This window comes from Lepisosteus platostomus, chromosome 25, assembly GCF_059453375.1.
Source record: "Lepisosteus platostomus isolate fLepPlt1 chromosome 25, fLepPlt1.hap1, whole genome shotgun sequence".
Lineage (NCBI taxonomy): Eukaryota > Metazoa > Chordata > Actinopteri > Semionotiformes > Lepisosteidae > Lepisosteus > Lepisosteus platostomus.
The window spans coordinates 1,843,948-1,863,470 of record NC_142635.1 but is presented as its reverse complement, the minus strand read 5'-3'; the positions used below and the strand labels follow the sequence as shown (position 1 = coordinate 1,863,470).

The 19,523-nt window shown below is 50.7% G+C and overlaps 1 protein-coding gene across 7 annotated transcripts in view; it reads right to left on the bottom strand.

The window, feature by feature from the left end:
- The window catches only part of grin2db (glutamate receptor, ionotropic, N-methyl D-aspartate 2D, b), a 30,594-nt gene extending 14,944 nt beyond the window's left edge, over positions 1-15,650 (bottom strand). For all 7 annotated transcript variants that reach the window (XR_015930016.1, XR_015930019.1, XR_015930020.1 and 4 more), the window contains exons 1-4: positions 15,353-15,650; positions 5,477-6,115; positions 1,676-1,942; positions 651-985 (exon numbers count right to left, since the gene is read on the bottom strand). Coding sequence is in view for 1 of the 7 variants with exons in the window: in XM_088619257.1 (XP_088475383.1) it covers positions 651-985; positions 1,676-1,942; positions 5,477-6,064 (1,190 nt within the window). In the remaining 6 variants the exon portion in view is untranslated. The remainder of the gene's footprint in view (positions 1-650; positions 986-1,675; positions 1,943-5,476; positions 6,116-15,352) is intronic.
- Between the last annotated feature and the right edge of the window lie 3,873 nt (positions 15,651-19,523).

The following is a 19,523-nucleotide window of genomic DNA, read 5'->3' as shown; positions in this document are numbered from 1 at the left end:
GCGGACAGGTGTGCGGACAGGTGTTCCCGCAGGTGTGTGGACAGGTGTGTGGACAGGTGTGTGGACAGGTGTGTGGACAGGAGTGTGGACAGGTGTGTGGACAGGAGTGTGGACAGGAGTGTGGACAGCAGTGTGGACAGGTGTGCGGACAGGAGTGTGGACAGGAGTGTGGACAGGTGTGTGGACAGCAGTGTGGACAGCAGTGTGGACAGGAGTGTGGACAGCAGTGTGGACAGGAGTGTGGACAGCAGTGTGGACAGCAGTGTGGACAGGTGTGTGGACAGCAGTGTGGACAGGTGTGTGGACAGGTGTGTGGACAGGTGTGCGGACAGGAGTGTGGACTGCAGTGTGGACAGGTGTGCGGACAGGAGTGTGGACTGCAGTGTGGACAGGTGTGTGGACAGGTGTGCGGACAGGAGTGTGGACTGCAGTGTGGACAGGTGTGTGGACAGGTGTGTGGACAGGTGTGCGGACAGGAGTGTGGACTGCAGTGTGGACAGGTGTGTGGACAGGAGTGTGGACAGCAGTGTGGACAGGTGCGTGGACAGGAGTGTGGACAGCAGTGTGGACAGGAGTGTGGACAGGTGTGTGGACAGGAGTGTGGACAGCAGTGTGGACAGCAGTGTGGACAGGAGTGCCCGCTCTCTCACCTGATCAGCCCAGCTCCCAGTCTCTGCGTCTGGTTGCTGTCAGTCTGGCAGCTGCCGGAGCCGAAGTGGGGCCCCTCCCCGCCTCCATAGTCCTTCCGGAGCGCGGCCGCGCCCTGCGCCAGGATGGCCACGCCCCTGGCGATGCGGCGCCGCGCCTCGTCCCGCCAGCCCTGCGGCCGCACGGCGAACAGCGAGCGGGGCAGCGAGTCCGAGTCCAGCCCTGCCAGCGCCGGGCCCACGGCGAACCACATGTGGGACGGCCCGGCCTGGCCGGCGGCCCAGGCTGCCCGGAACACTGCCTCCGCCTCCTCCCTGGAGCAATAGAGCAAGCGCACCTGGGAGAGAGGAGGCGGGAGGGTTAATACAGGCACAGCCAGGGGCAGGGAGAGAGAGAGAGAGGAGGCACAGCTAGGGGCAGGGAGAGAGAGAGAGGAGGCACAGCCAGGGGCAGGGAGAGAGAGAGAGGAGGCAGGAGGGTTAATACAGGCACAGCCAGGGGCAGGGAGAGAGAGAGAGAGGAGGCACAGCCAGGGGCAGGGAGAGAGAGAGAGAGAGGAGGCACAGCCAGGGGCAGGGAAGAGAGAGAGAGAGAGAGAGGAGGCACAGCCAGGGGCAGGGAGAGAGAGAGAGAGAGAGGAGGCACAGCTAGGGGCAGGGAGAGAGAGAGAGAGAGGAGGCACAGCTAGGGGCAGGGAGAGAGAGGAGGCGGGAGGGGTTAATACAGGCACAGCCAGGGGCAGGGAGAGAGAGAGAGAGGAGGCACAGCCAGGGGCAGAGAGAGAGAGGAGGCACAGACACAGCAAGAGAATCACTGCAACAGCACTGAGCTGCACTTCCCCGCCTGGCCTGCGCAGACTGGGGGGCGCTCTTGCTCTGTGAATGAGCCCACGTGCTGAACAGTGGAGAGATCTGAGCACAGGCAGTGCAGGAGGATCAGAAGGAGAGGAGAGGGAAGAGACAGGAAGAGAGAGAGAAGGACAGACAGAGAGACACACACACAAAGGCACGGGCGCAGAGTGTGGTACCTGAGCCTCGTTGTCCTTCAGCAGGCGGCGTGTCCGCGCTCCGGCGGGGTCATCAGTCAGGTTCAGCATCACCACACTCTTCCTCTCCCAGCCGATGAAGGAGCCATCCGTCAAGCCCTCCACCACTGACAGGAAGTCCTGGTAGCCGTGGTGACGGGTGGTGACGAGGGAGAAGGCTGTCCAGTCATATTCCTCCAGGACCTCGAAGATGACCTGCAGCTGCAGGGAGGTGGGGCTGGAGAACTGGAGGAAAACAGCGCCGCTCTCCTGGCAGACAGAGGGACAGCAGGACAGACTCTCACTCCCCAACACAGTTCGAACAGTACAGTCATGCACAAAGTACAGTAAATTCTCACACACAGTAGAGTCTCACACACACACTCAAAGCAAAGTCACACACAGTACAGACACAGTAAAATCACACACAGTAAAGACACACACACACTCTCACACAACAGACACACAGAGTGCAGACACTCAGTAAAATCACTCTCACAGTACAGTACTTTGTCAGACTCACTGTACAGTACAGTCTCACACACACTAAACTCACACTCACAGTACAGTACTGTCCCAGACTCACTGTGCAGTAAAGTCACAGGCACACAGTAGTCTCACACACACAGTAAAGTCACACACAGAACAGTACAGTCTCACACAAACACTAAAGTCACACTCAAAGTACAGTACTGTCCCAGACTTACTGTACAGTAAAGTCACAGGCACACAGTAGTCTCACACAAACACTAAAGTCACACTCAAAGTACAGTACTGTCCCAGACTCACTGTGCAGTAAAGTCACACAAACTACAGCACTGTCCCAGACTCACTGTGCAGTAAAGTCACACAAACTACAGCACTGTCCCAGACTCACTGTGCAGTAAAGTCACACACAGTACAGTACTGTCCCAGACTCACTGTGCAGTAAAGTCACACACCGTATAGCACTGTCCCAGACTCACTGTGCAGTAAAGTCACACAAACTACAGCCCTGTCCCAGACTCACTGTGCAGTAAAGTCACACAAACTACAGCACTGTCCCAGACTCACTGTGCAGTAAAGTCACACAAACTACAGCACTGTCCCAGACTCACTGTGCAGTAAAGTCACACACAGTACAGTACTGTCCCAGACTCACTGTGCAGTAAAGTCACACACCGTATAGCACTGTCCCAGACTCACTGTGCAGTAAAGTCACACAAACTACAGCACTGTCCCAGACTCACTGTGCAGTAAAGTCACACACAGTACAGTACTGTCCCAGACTCACTGTGCAGTAAAGTCACACAAACTACAACACTGTCCCAGACTCACTGTGCAGTAAAGTCACACACCGTACAGCACTGTCCCAGACTCACTGTGCAGTAAAGTCACACACCATATAGCACTGTCCCAGACTCACTGTGCAGTAAAGTCACACACCGTATAGCACTGTCCCAGACTCACTGTGCAGTAAAGTCACACAAACTACAGCACTGTCCCAGACTCACTGTGCAGTAAAGTCACACACCGTACAGCACTGTCCCAGACTCACTGTGCAGTAAAGTCACACAAACTACAGCACTGTCCCAGACTCACTGTGCAGTAAAGTCACACACAGTACAGTACTGTCCCAGACTCACTGTGCAGTAAAGTCACACACAGTACAGCACTGTCCCAGACTCACTGTGCAGTAAAGTCACACACCGTACAGCACTGTCCCAGACTCACTGTGCAGTAAAGTCACACACAGTACAGCACTGTCCCAGACTCACTGTGCAGTAAAGTCACACACAGTACAGTACTGTCCCAGACTCACTGTGCAGTAAAGTCACACAAACTACAGCGCTGTCCCAGACTCACTGTGCAGTAAAGTCACACACAGTACAGCACTGTCCCAGACTCACTGTGCAGTAAAGTCACACAAACTACAGCACTGTCCCAGACTCACTGTGCAGTAAAGTCACACACCGTACAGCACTGTCCAAGACTCACTGTGCAGTAAAGTCACACAAACTACAGCACTGTCCCAGACTCACTGTGCAGTAAAGTCACAGGCACACAGTACAGTACTGTCCCAGACTCACTGTGCAGTAAAGTCACACAAACTACAGCACTGTCCCAGACTCACTGTGCAGTAAAGTCACACAAACTACAGCACTGTCCCAGACTCACTGTGCAGTAAAGTCACACACAGTACAGTACTGTCCCAGACTCACTGTGCAGTAAAGTCACACAAACTACAGCACTGTCCCAGACTCACTGTGCAGTAAAGTCACACACCGTACAGCACTGTCCCAGACTCACTGTGCAGTAAAGTCACACACAGTACAGCACTGTCCCAGACTCACTGTGCAGTAAAGTCACACACAGTACAGTACTGTCCCAGACTCACTGTGCAGTAAAGTCACACACAGTACAGCACTGTCCCAGACTCACTGTGCAGTAAAGTCACACACAGTACAGCACTGTCCCAGACTCACTGTGCAGTAAAGTCACACAAACTACAGCACTGTCCCAGACTCACTGTGCAGTAAAGTCACACACAGTACAGCACTGTCCCAGACTCACTGTGCAGTAAAGTCACACAAACTACAGCCCTGTCCCAGACTCACTGTGCAGTAAAGTCACACAAACTACAGCACTGTCCCAGACTCACTGTGCAGTAAAGTCACACAAACTACAGCACTGTCCCAGACTCACTGTGCAGTAAAGTCACACACAGTACAGTACTGTCCCAGACTCACTGTGCAGTAAAGTCACACACCGTACAGCACTGTCCCAGACTCACTGTGCAGTAAAGTCACACACAGTACAGTACTGTACCAGACTCACTGTGCAGTAAAGTCACACACAGTACAGCACTGTCCCAGACTCACTGTGCAGTAAAGTCACACACCGTACAGTACTGTCCCAGACTCACTGTGCAGTAAAGTCACACAAACTACAGCACTGTCCCAGACTCACTGTGCAGTAAAGTCACACAAACTACAGCACTGTCCCAGACTCACTGTGCAGTAAAGTCACACAAACTACAGCACTGTCCCAGACTCACTGTGCAGTAAAGTCACACACAGTACAGTACTGTCCCAGACTCACTGTGCAGTAAAGTCACACACAGTACAGCACTGTCCCAGACTCACTGTACAGTAAAGTCACACAAACTACAGCACTGTCCCAGACTCACTGTGCAGTAAAGTCACACAAACTACAGCACTGTCCCAGACTCACTGTGCAGTAAAGTCACACACAGTACAGTACTGTCCCAGACTCACTGTGCAGTAAAGTCACACACCGTACAGCACTGTCCCAGACTCACTGTGCAGTAAAGTCACACACAGTACAGCACTGTCCCAGACTCACTGTGCAGTAAAGTCACACAAACTACAGCACTGTCCCAGACTCACTGTGCAGTAAAGTCACACACAGTACAGTACTGTCCCAGACTCACTGTGCAGTAAAGTCACACACAGTACAGCACTGTCCCAGACTCACTGTGCAGTAAAGTCACACAAACTACAGCACTGTCCCAGACTCACTGTGCAGTAAAGTCACACAAACTACAGCACTGTCCCAGACTCACTGTGCAGTAAAGTCACACAAACTACAGCACTGTCCCAGACTCACTGTGCAGTAAAGTCACACACAGTACAGCACTGTCCCAGACTCACTGTGCAGTAAAGTCACACAAACTACAGCACTGTCCCAGACTCACTGTGCAGTAAAGTCACACACAGTACAGCCCTGTCCCAGACTCACTGTGCAGTAAAGTCACAGGCACACAGTAGTCTCACACACACAGAGCCCCCCCTGCCCCCTCACCTGCGGCGCCCTCCCCAGCGCAGCGCCACCGCCCACGGCGGCGATGGGCAGGCCGGTCTGGGCGGAGACGAACTCCAGCAGCGGGGCGAGGGGTCCGCGCAGCGGGGGCGGCGGGGGGCGCTCCTCCTCGTACACCAGGCCGTGCAGCGGGCGCGAGGCCAGCAGGCCGCACAGCTGCAGCAGCAGGGAGGTGGGGCTGCTCTCGTTCACCGGCACCCACAGCACGTTCACCGAGCCCCAGGGGGTCACCACGCTGCCCCCCACCCCGCTGGGCGCGGAGCCCGCCGGCGAGCCGCCCCCGGGGTACAGCACCCGGCCGCCCAGCCCCGCCGCCCCCGCCCCCGACCCCGACATCCCCGTCTCGGGGTGCAGGGACGAGCCGGAGTAGATGACGGCGATGTTGAAGCCGTTGCCCGCGGCGTCTCTCTCGCGGTCGCGGTCGCGGTCGCGGTCGCGGTCCCGGTCGCGGGGGCGGCCCAGCAGGGCGGGGGAGGGGCTGGCGGGCCCCACCCACACCGCCACCCACCACAGCAGGAGGAGGGGGAGGGCCAGGGGGAGGGGCCGGGGGCGGGGCCGGGGCGCGGGCATGGCGACGGGGGGAGGTGGGCGGGGCTGGGGAGTGTCACACAGCTGGGGAATCTGGAAGAGAGGGAGAAGGACAGGCACTGACTGACCACAGCCGGACAGGAACAGGACGCTGGGGGAGACACTCGGCGAGCTGCTGGCAGCGCGGCGCCCCTCCTCCCGCACTCCTGACCCCAGGAGTTAACGCGATTGCTCTGAATCAGAGGCCCCTGCTGACAGACTCTCTCCTGCTCCCTCGGCTCGCAAACTCAGCCAGCTTAAACCCCCAGGAGTCCTTATTGACAACAACTGCAAACACAGAGAGGAGGGGGGGGCTCTGTGGGGGAGAGATGTGGAGCAGATAGGCACAGATGGTGATAGTCCACATGGTGTGAGCTGACACACTGACACAGCCCAGTCACAGGGCTCTAGACTCTTCTAGTCCCTGTGGACACTGACACAGCCCAGTCACAGGGCTCTAGACACTTCTAGTCCCTGTGGACACTGACACAGCCCAGTCACAGGGCTCTAGACTCTTCTAGTCACTGTGGACACACTGACACAGCCCAGTCACAGGGCTCTAGACTCTTCTAGTCCCTGTGGACACACTGACACAGCCCAGTCACACTCAGAACAGGCTCTACAGGACACCATGGGGTCCTGCCTGTGTAAATCACTGCCAGAAGTGATTGCAGCATCAGCACAGCGAGAGATCAATACTGTGTCCTGTCACACCCTGGAAAAGGGGTTATTACAGCAGACTGCGACAATACACTCCCGACTGGTTAACACCCTGACTGGGTCTACAGAGCAGGTCCACACTGTACAGTATCTACAGAGCAGATCCACACTGTACTGTATCTACAGAGCAGGTCCACACTGTACTGTATCTACAGAGTCTGATCCACACTGTACTGTATCTACAGAGCAGGTCTACACTGTACTGTATCTACAGAGCAGGTCCACACTGTACTGTATCTACAGAGCCTGATCCACACTGTACTGTATCTACAGAGCAGGTCTACACTGTACTGTATCTACAGAGCCTGATCCACACTGTACTGTATCTACAGAGCAGGTCTACACTGTACTGTATCTACAGAGCCTGATCCACACTATACTGTATCAACAGAGCAGGACTACACTGTACTGTATCTACAGAGCAGGTCCACACTGTACTGTATCTACAGAGCCTGATCTACACTGTATTGTACTTTACTGTACAACATCGCATTGCTACGTGCAAAAATATAATTTTCTATAAATGGAATCCTATGAAACCGTCTAGACTGCGTCTTCAGGGAACGCACAGTAATCCCTTCAAAATGCATGTGTCTGATCTCGTTAAGAGTAATTCTTGTTCTGCACTTGCAAGATTCCTGTACCTTAATTAGAGACGATTAACGGGCTGCGTCTGTACACACTGTGAATACTGGAGCAGCAAGCGGAACACACACTGAACACACACCCATCACCGGTGAGACAGGGCCTGTACTATCACCCCCCTGACTGAGCGTTTCTCAATTACCTCTGGGGAGCTTCTTATTGGCTCAACCCATCGGGCCACAATTTCTTTCAAGGCCTTTAAAAGACACTGTGTTTTCTTCAGGGCTGGACAGAAGTGGAACTTTTTTCACTTAATTAAGGAAACAGACCAGCTGTGACAGCGAAAAGTGAGAGAGGAGAGAGAGACAAGAGAGAGGGGGGAGAGAGAGGAGAGAGAGGGGGGAGAGAGAGGGGAGAGAGAGGAGAGAGAGGGGGGAGAGAGAGGGGGGGGAGAGAGGAGAGAGAGGGGGGAGAGAGAGGGGAGAGAGAGGAGAGAGAGGGGGGAGAGAGAGGAGAGAGAGGGGGGAGAGAGAGGAGAGAGAGGGGGGAGAGAGAGGAGAGAGAGGGGGGAGAGAGAGGAGAGAGAGGGGGGAGAGAGGGGGGAGAGAGAGGAGAGAGAGGGGGGAGAGAGAGGAGAGAGACAGGAGAGAGGGGGGACAGAGAGAGGAGAGAGAGAGGAGAGAGACAGGAGAGAGAGGGGGGAGAGAGAGGAGAGAGGGGGGAGAGAGAGGAGAGAGGAGAGAGAGAGCAGAGAGGGGGGAGAGAGAGGGAATCTCAGGCTGAATTTTCCATCGTGCACAATTCTGTGTGGGACGTGTTTGACACAGCCGCTAATCCGCTGGGGACACATCGCGAGCACGCTGCACCCCCAACACCCCAACCCGCCACACGGGGGCACCGATGTGCCACAGCTCCAGCCCAGCGGGCACGGAGACCCTCAGCTCGCGCTGTGCGCCCCGCAGAAGCCGGGGTCACGGCGGCGGACTCATTTATTTCAACAAAAGAGAAATTGCTTTGCAAATCCAGACAGTATATAAAGGTAATTCAGCTTAAGCTACAGCAAATTGAATCTGCCCATTACGATAAGCTGAACCGCTGGGGAGAATTACTGCGGATGTAATTAGTCAGAGAAGGTTCTGGGCCTTGAGGGTATGTCCCATACAAACTGCGCTAAGGGGAGCCGGAGAGGGTTAAACTATAGTAAAGTCACAGCATAGCGCAGTCCAGCCCAGAGAGACTGGTGAAGTCACTGAGCTTTACTGCTCAGTCCTGTGTGTTTACCTCAATCTTTCTGGGCTTTGCTGCACTGTGCTGTGACTTTACCATGATCTCTCCGGGCTTTACTGCACTGTACTCTGATTTTACTACCGTTTCTCTGGCCATTTCTTCAACGTGCTGTGACTTGTCCACAATCTCTCTGGGCTTTACTGCGCTGTACTGAGAGCTCATGGTCAAGTCAGATCACAGTCCAGCCCAGTACCGGGCCTTGAGGGGATGTCTCCCACAAACTTTACTGAGGGGGGCATGAGAGGAGTCAAGCATGGTAAAGTCACAGTACAGTACAGTAAAACCCAGAGAGATCATGGTAAAGTCACAGTACAGTACAGTAAAACCCAGAGAGATCATGGTAAAGTCACAGTACAGCGCAGTTAAGTCCAGAGAGATCGTGGTAAAGTCACAGTACAGCACATTAAAGCCCAGAGAGATCGTGGTAAAGTCACAGGAAAGCGCAGTAAAGTGCACAGAGACTGTGCTAAAGTCACAGGACAGCACAGTAAAGCCCAGAGAGATCGTGGTGAAGACAAAACACAGCGCAGTAAAAGTGGGATGGGAGGTTTCACTGCAATCGAGGTCTCAGCTGAATCTCACTGCGGGACCAACAGCGAGTCCCTCCGACCAAGTGCCGACGAATGTTGCTCTGAAGTTTGTCGGCTTTCGTACAGCCGTTTCTCTGCCCGCTGGGGCATCGGACTGACTACGGATTCTGGGTCACATGAGTCCGAGCGCTTCCGGTCAACGCGTCTTAAAATCGTAAAAAACATCTTACAACATGTGAGCCGGTTCGGTGAAAATGACTTCCAACAGGAAAAACAGATCAGAACCCGGCTCATTTCGGCGTCACACGGAGCTTTTACAGAGACGGAGAGAGAATGCAGCTCAGGCGCCTCATCTCCAGCAGCGAAACGCAGGTCCGAGCACAGCGGGTGACGACCTGCGGCAGTGAAGGCGTGAGGTTACCCTCCCTGATACACACTGCCGCCTAGTGGCGCAGCAGAGCGAGTCCTCCGCAGGACAGCGCCACAAGGGAATTGGGTACTGTACTGCGGTCATAGCACAGGTAAACACACCAGTGAAGACTATACAGTGATCACAGCAGTAGTCACACTAGTAGTGAGAGTATACAGTGATCACAGCAGTAGTCACACCAGCAGTGGGAGTATACAGTGATCACAGCAGTAGTCACACTAGTAGTGAGAGTATACAGTGATCACAGTGGTAGTCACACTAGTAGTGAGAGTATACAGTGTTCACAGCAGTAGTCACACCAGCAGTGAGAGTATACAGTGATCACAGCAGTAGTCACACTAGCAGTGAGAGTATACAGTAATCACAGCAGTAGTCACACTAGTAGTGAGAGTATACAGTGATCACAGCAGTAGTCACACCAGCAGTGAGAGTATACAGTGATCACAGCAGTAGTCACACTAGCAGTGAGAGTATACAGTGATCACAGCAGTAGTCACACCAGCAGTGAGAGTATACAGTAATCACAGCAGTAGTCACACTAGTAGTGAGAGTATACAGTGATCACAGCAGTAGTCACACCAGCAGTGAGAGTATACAGTGATCACAGCAGTAGTCACACTAGCAGTGAGAGTATACAGTGATCACAGCAGTAGTCACACCAGCAGTGAGAGTATACAGTAACCACAGCAGTAGTCACACTAGTAGTGAGAGTATACAGTGATCACAGCAGTAGTCACACCAGCAGTGAGAGTATACAGTGATCACAGCAGTAGTCACACCAGCAGTGAGAGTATACAGTAATCACAGCAGTAGTCACACTAGTAGTGAGAGTATACAGTGATCACAGCAGTAGTCACACCAGCAGTGAGAGTATACAGTGATCACAGCAGTAGTCACACTAGCAGTGAGAGTATACAGTGATCACAGCAGTAGTCACACCAGCAGTGAGAGTATACAGTAATCACAGCAGTAGTCACACTAGTAGTGAGAGTATACAGTGATCACAGCAGTAGTCACACTAGCAGTGAGAGTATACAGTGATCACAGCAGTAGTCACACCAGCAGTGAGAGTATACAGTGATCACAGCAGTAGTCAAAATAGACATGCGAGTATACAGTGATCACAGCAGTAGTCACACTAGCAGTGAGAGTATACAGTGATCACAGCAGTAGTCTCACTAGCAGTGAGAGTATACAGTGATCACAGCAGTAGTAACACTAGTAGTGAGAGTATACAGTGATCACAGCAGTAGTCACACTAGTAGTGAGAGTATACAGTGATCACAGTAGTAGTCACACTAGCAGTTAGAGTATACAGTGATCACAGTAGTAGTCACACTAGTAGTGAGAGTATACAGTGATCACAGCAGTAGTCACACTAGTAGTGAGAGTATACAGTGATCACAGTAGTAGTCACACTAGCAGTTAGAGTATACAGTGATCACAGTAGTAGTCACACTAGCAGTGAGAGTATACAGTGATCACAGCAGTAGTCACACTAGCAGTGAGAGTATACAGTGATCACAGCAGTAGTAACACTAGCAGTGAGAGTATACAGTGATCACAGCAGTAGTCTCACTAGCAGTGAGAGTATACAGTGATCGCAGTAGTAGTCACACCAGCAGTGAGAGTATACAGTGATCACAGCAGTAGTCACACTAGCAGTGAGAGTATACAGTGATCACAGTAGTAGTCACACCAGCAGTGAGAGTATACAGTGATCGCAGCAGTAGTAACACTAGCAGTGAGAGTATACAGTGATCACAGTAGTAGTCACACCAGCAGTGAGAGTATACAGTGATCACAGCAGTAGTCACACTAGCAGTGAGAGTATACAGTGATCACAGCAGTAGTCAAAATAGGCATGCGAGTATACAGTGATCACAGCAGTAGTCACACCAGCAGTAAGAGTATACAGTGATCGCAGCAGTAGTAACACTAGCAGTGAGAGTATACAGTGATCACAGTAGTAGTCACACCAGCAGTGAGAGTATACAGTGATCACAGCAGTAGTCACACTAGCAGTGAGAGTATACAGTGATCACAGCAGTAGTCACACTAGTAGTGAGAGTATACAGTGATCACAGCAGTAGTCACACCAGCAGTGAGAGTATACAGTGATCACAGCAGTAGTCACACTAGCAGTGAGAGTATACAGTGATCACAGCAGTAGTCAAAATAGGCATGCGAGTATACAGTGATCACAGCAGTAGTCACACCAGCAGTGAGAGTATACAGTGATCGCAGCAGTAGTCTCACTAGCAGTGAGAGTATACAGTGATCACAGCAGTAGTCTCACAAGTAGTGAGAGTATACAGTGATCACAGCAGTAGTCACACCAGCAGTGAGAGTATACAGTGATCGCAGCAGTAGTCTCACTAGCAGTGAGAGTATACAGTGATCGCAGCAGTAGTCACACAAGTAGTGAGAGTATACAGTGATCACAGCAGTAGTCACACCAGCAGTGGGAGTATACAGTGATCACAGCAGTAGTCACACTAGTAGTGAGAGTATACAGTGATCACAGCAGTAGTCACACTAGTAGTGAGTGTATACAGTGAACACAGCAGTAGTCTCACTAGCAGTGAGAGTATACAGTGATCACAGCAGTAGTCACACTAGTAGTGAGTGTATACAGTGAACACAGCAGTAGTCTCACTAGCAGTGAGAGTATACAGTGATCACAGCAGTAGTCACACTAGTAGTGAGAGTATACAGTGATCACACAGTAGTCACACTAGCAGTGAGAGTATACAGTGATCACAGCAGTAGTCTCACTAGCAGTGAGAGTATACAGTGATCACAGCAGTAGTCACACTAGCAGTGAGAGTATACAGTGATCACAGCAGTAGTCTCACTAGCAGTGAGAGTATACAGTGATCACAGCAGTAGTCACACTAGCAGTGAGAGTATACAGTGATCACAGCAGTAGTCTCACTAGCAGTGAGAGTATACAGTGATCACAGCAGTAGTCACACTAGCAGTGAGAGTATACAGTGATCACAGCAGTAGTAACACCAGCAGTGAGAGTATACAGTGATCACAGCAGTAGTCACACTAGCAGTGAGAGTATACAGTGATCACAGCAGTAGTAACACCAGCAGTGAGAGTATACAGTGATCACAGCAGTAGTCTCACTAGCAGTGAGAGTATACAGTGATCACAGCAGTAGTCTCACTAGCAGTGAGAGTATACAGTGATCACAGCAGTACTAACACTAGCAGTGAGAGTATACCCTACAGAAACGCTACCACACAGAAACTCTGCACATGGAGATCTGTAGAATCATACTCCGTGTGCAGAGAAAAACTCCTAACAACGGGTGCAGGGACGAATTAGGCCAGTACCCACTATTGATAAACATACAGAAAAGAGTATTAAAGTATTGGCTACACCTAAAAAACAGCGACCAAAATTCGTACCACCACAAAGCCCTGCTGAGTCAAGAGCTGGGCCCAAAACAGAGCCCCCTGAGCCAGCTGGTCCTGAGGCTCACCGACCTGAGCCACACCGACACTAACCAGCCTCAGGACAGCACTGCTAGAGCACCACAACCCAGACTCAACCACATCACAGCACAGATCACACAGCAATATCTCATACACTGGGACATACACACACAAACACAACATAAACTGGAATGCTACAGAACCCTAAACAGACAATACACACTAGCTGAATATTTGACCAAAATAAAAAATAACAAACAGAAACAGACCCCGACGAATTACAGGCTCAGTGACCACAGCCTGGCCATAGAAACTGGGCGACACAGGCAGACCTGGCTGCCCAGAGAGGACAGGCTGTGCTCCCACTGCCAGCGGGGAGAAATAGAGACAGAGGTGCACCTCCTACTGCACTGTGACAGATACTCTGGGATTAGAGAAACATTCTTCCCGAAATTCAGAAATCTAATCCCAGAGTTCCCACACCTGCCAGAATCACAACGGGTCCCAATCCTACTGGGAGAGGGAGGAGGGAACTCAGTTGAACTGGCAGCCCAGTATGTGATCTCCTGTCCCAGCCTGAGGAACAGTGAGTCTGTCTCCCAATAATGCTCCAGCCGCCTACAGTATATATCAATATTTTATAATATGTCTTTGTTGTAAATGTCTGTAATATGTCTGTAGATTTTATTTTACTTCTATTTTTTGTTTTGTTTAATGTAAATATCATTACTTTCATTTGCTTTGGCAACACTGATTGTACCCATCGGTCATGCTAATAAAACACCTTGAATTGAACTGAATTGAAATTGTATACAGTGATCACAGCAGTACTAACACCAGCAGTGAGAGTATACAGTGATCACAGCAGTAGTCTCACTAGCAGTGAGAGTATACAGTGATCGCAGCAGTAGTCTCACTAGCAGTGAGAGTATACAGTGATCGCAGCAGTAGTAACACCAGCAGTGAGAGTATACAGTGATCACAGCAGTAGTCTCACTAGCAGTGAGAGTATACAGTGATCACAGCAGTAGTCTCACTAGCAGTGAGAGTATACAGTGATCACAGCAGTAGTCACACCAGCAGTGAGAGTATACAGTGATCACAGCAGTAGTCACACTAGTAGTGAGAGTATACAGTGATCACAGCAGCAGTCTCACTAGCAGTGAGAGTATACAGTGATCACAGCAGTAGTCACACTAGTAGTGAGAGTATACAGTGATCACAGCAGTAGTCACACTAGTAGTGAGAGTATACAGTGATCGCAGCAGTAGTCACACTAGCAGTGAGAGTATACAGTGATCACAGCAGTAGTCACACTAGTAGTGAGAGTATACAGTGATCACAGCGGTTGTAATTATAGTAATAGGGTGAGATTTAAATACTGCAACAGGCGCTTGATTTCAGCTGTTAGACATTTGGTGAAATGCCTGAGCCCTTCCTTCTAAAACAAGGACTGCCGGTGGCTCTGTAGTTAGGTGCCGGTTCGAGCTCACAGCGGCGGTCGGGAATTCCTGCGGTCCTGATCTCTCCCGCAGGCGCTTGTCGCAGCCCGTTCCCGACGGAGCCTCGGTCCCGGGTTTGAGTAAACATGTTTCGCTCTCCCTTTCTCCCGGCCCCAGAAGAGACGGGGGGCGGGGCCGGCGCCGCGAGCTCCTGGCTGATTAATTAATTATTGGCATTGATTAACAGTGAGAGGCGCAGAGCCTCCCAAACGCGGAATTAATCACCTGAGCCTCGAGCCCTTTGATTAAAGGAGAGAGCGGCTCGGCTCGGCTCGGCCCGGCCCCCACGAGCCGGGGCCGGTGCCCATTTCGCCGACTGGTCTGGTCTGGTCCGCACAGCCGCCACGTGCACGCAAAGTCATCAATCAGCACCTCCACCATCCTCCTCCTCCTCAGCACGGTCTCCCCCAGAGCTCCAGGGCTCAGACGCGGCCGTGCAGCCGGCGGGCGCGCAGTCGGATCGATGGACGGTCGCACGGAAATTGGACATTTGAAATACCCCCCGCCCCCGACACAACACAACACACACAACACACACAGACACCCCCCGCCAGCGGTCTGCACGCCTGTGCCGGGACTGGCGGAGGCCAGCCTGTCCGCCTGTCCGCCTGCCCGGACACGACCTTCGTTTTTCTGCGGTGACCACCCGCTCTCGCGCCGCGGTGTGTGTGTGTGTGTGCGCGCGGCAATGACAGAGGGGTCAGACCCCCCGCGCGGCGGCGGCGCCCCGACACCCCCCGAAGCCCGTCTCCGCGGGGGGCGCAGGACCCCGCGCCGGGGGCACTTACTGTCGGTGCGGGCCGCCGTCACATCACATCAGCACCCCTGCGTGCGTCTCGGCGGGCACCCCCATGGCTCCTGGGCTCTCGCTCTGTGCATGGATCTGTGTATATTTTCAATTTCGTGATCTTCCCCTCTCTCTCTCTCTCTCTCTCTCTACCTGCCTACCGCTCTCCTCTCCCTCCCTCTCTCTCTCTCTCCTTTCCCCCCGATCTTTTGTTAAAATTCAGCATATGCGCCCCGTCGCTTAGCAACCGTCAACCACTCTTTTCTCTCCTCTCTCTCCTCGTCCCCCCTTCCCTCTCTCTCTCCCTCCCTCCCTCTCTCCTCCCCCCCTCCAGCGGCGGCACATGTTGCATGCTAAAAACTTCCTAGCGCGGAGCCGGAACCGCCGGAGAGCGCCAGCCCTCTCTCCGCTGTCAGGATGCAATATCAATATTTACTACACCCGCGCTGTGTGAACAGGCTGTGTGCAGTGTGTCTGTGTGTGTGTGTCTGTATCCAGTGTGTAACGCATTTATGTTGACGCATCATATACTCTTCTACTCTGTGTGGGGAATCAGTTACTGTATCTAGGATGTCTAGTTAAAAAGGTAGAATTTGAATCAAGTGGTGTAAAATTGTATAACACGGTACAAGACCTGAATTGCCATATTGTGTACAATTCTGGTCACCAGATTAAAGAAAAGATTACTGCTTTGGAATCAGTATAGAGTCAAGCAGCCTGATACACTCTGAAGGCAACAGAAGCTAACTATACTGACAGGCTGGAGGAACTGAGTCTCTTTAGTCTGAAGGGAGTGTCCCACACTAACAGGCTGGGGGAACTGAGTCTCTTTAGTCTGAAGTCCTGAACAGAAAAGACTGTGAGGGGACTTGATTCAAGTATTCAAGTCATTGTTAAATTCATCCCAGCGTGTGAAACAAACTACTACCCATGCCCTTGAAGCCTTTCTAAAGAAAGCGGCTTCTGGTTCTAAACTATGTGTTTGCTCACGAGGTGTGCGTTTTGTGTCGCGCTCTTTGGTGTGTGTGTGTGTGTTGTCTGGAATGTGTGTCTATCAATCTCATTGATTCCAGCACTTGTAATTATCTCTCTCCAAGCCCATCAATCAGTCGGTGTATCGGCTGCTCTTCCTGCTCTGCCTGCGTGCCGCTGGACTGGGAAGAGGGAGGGGAGGGGGGTGAGGGGTCAGACTGACACAGGGCTTCGTCCCCATGGCAACCTGTCCGCATGGGGGGCTTGGTGTGTGTATTTCTGAATGTGTAGATAGTGTGCGTTAGTGTAGATGGTGCTGGTCTGTCAGTGTAGATGTGTGTGTTAGTGTAGATGTTGCTGGTTTGTCAGTGTAGATGTGTGTGTTAGTATAGTGTGTGTTAGTGTAGATGGTGCTGGTCTGTCAGTGTAGATAGTGTGTGTTAGTGTAGATGTTGCTGGTTTGTCAGTGTAGATGTGTGTGTTAGTATAGTGTGTGTTAGTGTATATGGTGCTGGTTTGTCAGTGTAGATAGTGTGTGTTAGTGTAGATGGTTCTGGTTTGTCAGTGTAGTGTGTTAGTTTAGATAGAGTGTATCAGTGTAGATGATAGTGTGTGTCAGTGTAGATAATGTGTGTTAGTGTAGATGATAGTGTGCGTCAGTGTACAGTGAGTGTTAGTGTAGAAAGTGTGTGTCAGTGTATAGTGAGTGTTAGTGTAGATAGTGTGTGTTACTGTAGATGATAGTGTCAGTATATAGTGTGTGTCAGTGTAGATGATAGTGTGTGTCAGTGTATAGTGTGTCAGTGTAGATGATAGTGTGTGTTAGTGTAGATAATGTGTTAGTGTAGATGATAGTGTGTGTTAGTGTAGATAATGTGTGTTAGTGTAGATAATGTGTGTTAGTGTAGATGATGGTGTGTGTCAGTGTATAGTGTGTGTTAGTGTAGATGATAGTGTGTGTCGGTGTATAGTGTGTGTCAGTGTAGATAATGTGTGTTAGTGTAGATGATAGTGTGTGTCAGTTTATAGTGTGTCAGTGTAGTGTGGTTCCATCACAGCAGGTGAATAAACAGAGGTAACAGATACAACCTGTCTCACTGCCAAGTCACTGAAGAGCTCAAACATACACACTGGCACACAATACAATACACTGACACACACACCTTAACACACACAATAGACTGACATACACACCTTAGCACACTGACAATATAATACACTGACACACACACCTTAACACACACAATACACTGACATACACACCTTAGCACACTGACAATATAATACACTGACACACACACCTTAACACACACAATACACTGACATACACACCTTAGCACACTGACACACAATACAATACACCTTAACACACCGACACGCAATATAATACACCTTAACACACTGGCACACATTCGAATATACTGACATACACACCTTAACACACACAATAGACTGACATACACACATTGACAATATAATACACTGACAAACACACCTTAGCACACTGACACACAATATAATACACCTTTAAACACTGGCACACAATATAATACAATTTAACACACCGACACGCAATATAATACACCTTAACACACGGACACGCAATATAATACACCTTAACACACTGGCACACAATATAATACACCTTAACACACTGGCACACAATCAAATACACTGACACACACACCTTAACACACACAATAGACTGACATACACACCTTAACACACTGACAATATAATACACTGACACACACAGCTTAACACACACAATACACTGACACACACACCTTAACACACTGACAATATAATACACTGACACACACAGCTTAACACACACAATACACTGACACACACACCTTAGCACACTGACATTCAATATAATACGTTGACACACAAACGTTAACACACACAATTCACTAAAACAATATAATACACTGGCACAAACACAATACACTGACACACAAGGCGCTGGCACACATTTCCGCACACAGAATCATGTCCACCCTGACACGCACAACACATCAGACACAACACGCACTGCAGCACAACGCTCTTGCCCCACTACTGCGACAAAAGGTGCACTTACTGACACCTAGTGGAGGACTGCAGCAAAAGCACCTTGGACTCCGAATTTCTGCCACCTTGTGGCAGGAAATAGGAATTGCACTACATGGCTTCAACAGAGAATGTGCTTCGATTTTAGTATTTGAATTATTTCAAAAATTAACCTTTTCATTGGATTTCATATGGATCATGGAGACAAAAATTACCTGATCTGAAGCAAAAGAATGGACAACCTTAGATTCTTCTTGATTTAGGAATTTACCAGATGTTTTTTTTTAATTTTCTAAAAGCTTTTATATCAAAATAGATGTTTGTATCCACTATAAATTTTTATAAACACGCCTACCCAGCATGTCACTGAAAAATATTTTTCACCTTCTCTGTCATGTACAAACAGCATTTGTATGACAACATGCTTTTCTGTCTGTGTCAGTGTGAGTCTGATTATAATCCCAGTGAAGAACTAGTCCAGCTCCCAGTCCAGTCAGTCCAGTCCAGCCTGGAGAGTCTCAGACTGCTCTGTCAGTGTCAGTGTGAGTCTGATTATAATCCCAGTGAAGAACTAGTCCAGCTCCCAGTCCAGTCAGTCCAGTCCAGCCTGGAGAGTCTCAGACTGCTCTGTCAGTGTCAGTGGAGTCTGATTATAATCCCAGTGAAGAACTAGTCCAGCTCCCAGTCCAGTCAGTCCAGTCCAGCCTGGAGAGTCTCAGACTGCTCTGTCAGTGTCAGTGGAGTCTGATTATAATCCCAGTGAAGAACTAGTCCAGCTCCCAGTCCAGTCAGTCCAGTCCAGCCTGGAGAGTCTCAGACTGCTCTGTCAGTGTCAGTGGAGTCTGATTATAATCCCAGTGAAGAACTAGTCCAGCTCCCAGTCCAGTCAGTCCAGTCCAGCCTGGAGAGTGTCAGACTGCTCTGTCAGTGTCAGTGGAGTCTGATTATAATCCCAGTGAAGAACTAGTCCAGCTCCCAGTCCAGTCAGTCCAGTCCAGCCTGGAGAGCGTCAGACTGCTCTGTCAGTGTCAGTGGAGTCTGATTATAATCCCAGTGAAGAACTAGTCCAGCTCCCAGTCCAGTCAGTCCAGTCCAGCCTGGAGAGTCTCAGACTGCTCTGTCAGTGTCAGTGGAGTCTGATTATA